Source organism: Galeopterus variegatus, unplaced genomic scaffold (genome assembly GCF_000696425.1).
Source record: "Galeopterus variegatus unplaced genomic scaffold, G_variegatus-3.0.2 Scaffold1229, whole genome shotgun sequence".
Classification (NCBI taxonomy): domain Eukaryota; kingdom Metazoa; phylum Chordata; class Mammalia; order Dermoptera; family Cynocephalidae; genus Galeopterus; species Galeopterus variegatus.
This window is the reverse complement of record NW_007727340.1, coordinates 69,683-70,998: the sequence shown is the minus strand read 5'-3', so window position 1 is coordinate 70,998 and position 1,316 is coordinate 69,683. Positions and strand designations below refer to the sequence as shown.

At 36.8% G+C, this 1,316-nt stretch overlaps 1 protein-coding gene across 2 annotated transcripts in view; it reads left to right on the top strand.

Moving 5' to 3' along the window:
* ADHFE1 (alcohol dehydrogenase, iron containing, 1) overlaps positions 1-1,316 on the top strand; it is a 31,294-nt gene that overhangs the window by 19,822 nt on the left and 10,156 nt on the right. For both annotated transcript variants that reach the window (XM_008575730.1, XM_008575729.1), the window contains exons 11-12: positions 536-614; positions 795-891. In XM_008575730.1, coding sequence (XP_008573952.1) covers positions 536-614; positions 795-891 — 176 coding nt within the window. The remainder of the gene's footprint in view (positions 1-535; positions 615-794; positions 892-1,316) is intronic.

Here is a 1,316-nt window from a genome sequence, read left to right as displayed (position 1 = left end):
TTAGGCTAGAATAATCATTTATTTTTTAACTTTATTAGTATGTAACATTTGAAAGGATCTATCAGTTCTTGGTGGAACAGATCAGTGGAGGATCAAGTTTGCATGACGTCGAATGCAGCACTGCTTGCTTGTAAAACTCCCACCAATATCGTCAGCTTGCACATGAGCACACTACCAACAAGGTGCCAGGGCAAAATGGAAAACACATGCCCAGAGCTTATTATGGAAACTTCAATGTGAATTCTCGATTCTTCAAAATCATAAGGTTAACCATTGTGTTTGGGGAGCTACCTCTGGATAATGTTTTTTAATGGCATACAATTCTATGAGCATCGGAATTTGAACATTGCAGAGGTTTTGTTAACAACTACGCTAAACATCTAGTGTGTCATAATATATCCTTATATCCAAGAAAACAGAACGTGTAATTGTGTGAGGTAGCGATACTGTCCAGAGACTGTGAAGTTATCTTTGTATTGTTGACTTGCGTTCCTATATCTGCTTGTCAACATAAGGATCTTTTCTTCTTTTCTAGCCATGGAATGTCATACCCAATTTCGGGCTTGGTGAAGACATATAAAGCAAAGGCTTACAATGTGGATCACCCGCTGGTGGTAAAATAATTAATAATAATTTTTAAAAATTAAATCATATGTTTCTTGCAATTTCCGCAAATACCTGTATAATTGTCAATTCTTGACTGCTTAGAGTACAGGGTAAAGTAATGTAGTATCTAGATTATGCAGGGGGAAGAAGAGCTTTGCCTTAGATCACCACGTTTCTTTTCTCCCCAGCCCCATGGCCTCTCTGTGGTGCTCACATCCCCAGCGGTGTTCACTTTCACAGCCCAGATGTTTCCGGAGCGGCACCTGGAGACGGCAGAAATATTGGGTATGAACCATTCCCCAAAAATCGGGGACTCACAGATGGGGCATTTCCTAGGGTTGCTTCTGAAGATAAGCCTAAAGAATAATACCCAAAAATGTTGCCTTCGCATAGCATAATAATAAGATGTCAGTGACTTGCCCAATGTCTTATCTAGCACTAAAATAATGTAATTTTATGCATCTAAGAGTCTGTTCACAATGAAATGGAACCAAATATTGAGATTCTGTTGTTTGTAGTAATACTATTTCCTCTATTTTCATCCCCAAGGAAAGTATAACTCTTTATATATTATAAATGTTATAAATGGCTTTAGCTAAGTTTAATTAATAATAAAATAAATCTAAATCAGGAAGCAACAGTAAATTCCCAATTATAGAAAATCTAAACAACTAGAAACTTTATAAAAAGATCCTAAAAGTGGAATCTGT